This window comes from Apaloderma vittatum, unplaced genomic scaffold, assembly GCF_000703405.1.
Source record: "Apaloderma vittatum isolate BGI_N311 unplaced genomic scaffold, ASM70340v1 scaffold1378, whole genome shotgun sequence".
In the NCBI taxonomy this organism is placed as follows: Eukaryota; Metazoa; Chordata; class Aves; order Trogoniformes; family Trogonidae; genus Apaloderma; species Apaloderma vittatum.
Window position 1 is genome coordinate 125,332 of NW_009732192.1, and position 1,830 is coordinate 127,161.

Consider the following 1,830-nt stretch of genomic DNA (forward strand, 5'->3'; position numbering starts at 1 on the left):
TGGCCTCACCAGCGTTACTGTGGGCGCGCCAGTGCCAATGCTTGGCGGTGGCTGCGAGGAGATAACTGTGGGCGAGGAAGAAGATGCAGCCGACACAGCAGTATTAAGGAAAGAAGTCTGGATGACAGTGTTGGAAGCCGCTGGCAAAACCGCATTTACAGTATTTCCTTTCGCCACAGATCCAGGTCCATTGTTAACGAGCGGGGCCACGGCAGGTGCTGAAGCGGGGTTCGCAGTCACAGGAGTCCCAGAGAAAGCAGCACTTCCTGTGTGGTGAGAGTTCATCACCACGTTACTCCCATTCAAAGTTTGCACCGTTGTGGTCCCAATCTTGCCGTTCCTGGTGGACAAGGCAGTTGCCATGGTGCTGATAACCACCGATTTGCCCTGACTGAGGGTCCCTGGAGCAGCAGTGACTTCAGATCCTCCTGCTGCTGCAGTGGTGGTGCTGGTGCTCGTTGTGGTGGCTCCATCCAGAGCTGAAGTCTGGGACCTGGTGTTATGATTAATAACACCCCCTTGGACGACTCCTGCTCCTGCAAAACAACAACAGGGTTAAACAGACGGAATGAGCAAAAAGAGAACTCCAGCAAAGACAGAACGTGCTCCCTCATCACCAAGTCTTCCCTATCTCCCAGGCTCTCTGCCTGGAGCCAAGAAAACGGGACAGTGAAAACTGAAGATAGGTTTGTAGACATTATCTTGAAGCTTCCAACTTCCCAGACTGGAAGACTTACTTTTAATCCTAACACCCCTGCTTTCAACACTACAGTAAAACAAAATAGGGAAAACAGATTTGAGATGAACCAAGGGAAGGGAGAAGGACGATCATCTTAGACCTCCTGCCCGTTCTAAAGCCTGACATCACATCTAGCAACAGGCCTGCAACCGCAAGGAGGGAAAAAAGGTAATGGTAGACACGTTAATAAGACATATTCCCTGTGCCCAGCACACATTACCCTCCAATTCTTTCATCTCCTACAGAGTAAGTCAACGAGATCAGGAGGCTCAACAACAGCAAAATATAAAAAAGTAAAAGGAAAGAAAAACGTCGGCCTGGCAAGATAAGAAATACTGCAAGGCCTGGAGTAGGTTACCAGAAGACCCCTCCACTTTATCACAGGATTTGTTCTTCTGTATCTGAAGTTCCCACAGCCAGAGAGAGTAAAAAAATAAATAAATAAAAAGCAAAGCCGGTTTTAAGAAGGGACAAGATGATGTAGCTTCTTGTCCTGAATAATCCTCATGCCCCTTGATGAGGCCTGATGTTACCACAAGTACAACCACACACTGTCCAGGTCCTGGCCCTGAGGAGACAGAAATGGGAAAAGAATAGTGACAGACAGATACCAAGATGCATGTCATAAGGGTTAGGGAGATCCTCCTAGAAGAGCTTCATTAATCATAACAGAAGGTCTGTAATATCTCCTTACAAACAAAGAGAAAAAAAAAAAAAAAAAAAAAAAAAAAGTGGGGGGAGGGGAGGAATTGCAGATAGATTCTGGGGAGACATTTTTTTTAATTCCCCTGAAAAACGGCTTCCCTCCACTCTCATGCAATGAGCCCTTAGTCTCAGCCTTCACACTATCCCCCTGCAACCCTCACACACGCAGAGACCATCCCCAGGTAGCTACGGGGGGTGGGAGGGTGGGAGAAGACACTGTACGAGGTGGGGTGTTGTGGCCTGAATTCCCCCCCTTCCTGGGACCTGGTGTTGTGATAACGCCCCCTTGAGGGCAGAGGAGGAATGAGAGGTGTTGGATGCCCCCTCCAAGCCCCTGGAACAAGGGAGGGGGGTGGGGGAGGAATATCCAGGCAGGCAGATATCGG

At 49.1% G+C, this 1,830-nt stretch overlaps 1 protein-coding gene across 1 annotated transcript in view; it reads right to left on the reverse strand.

The window, feature by feature from the left end:
• TAF4 (TAF4 RNA polymerase II, TATA box binding protein (TBP)-associated factor, 135kDa) overlaps positions 1 to 534 on the reverse strand; it is a 35,514-nt gene extending 34,980 nt beyond the window's left edge. Inside the window, 1 exon segment of the mRNA XM_009875418.1 lies at positions 1 to 534. This exon segment is cut by the window's left edge and continues 18 nt beyond it. Coding sequence (XP_009873720.1) covers positions 1 to 363 — 363 coding nt within the window. The 5' untranslated portion in view covers positions 364 to 534.
• Positions 535 to 1,830: the final 1,296 nt, after the last annotated feature.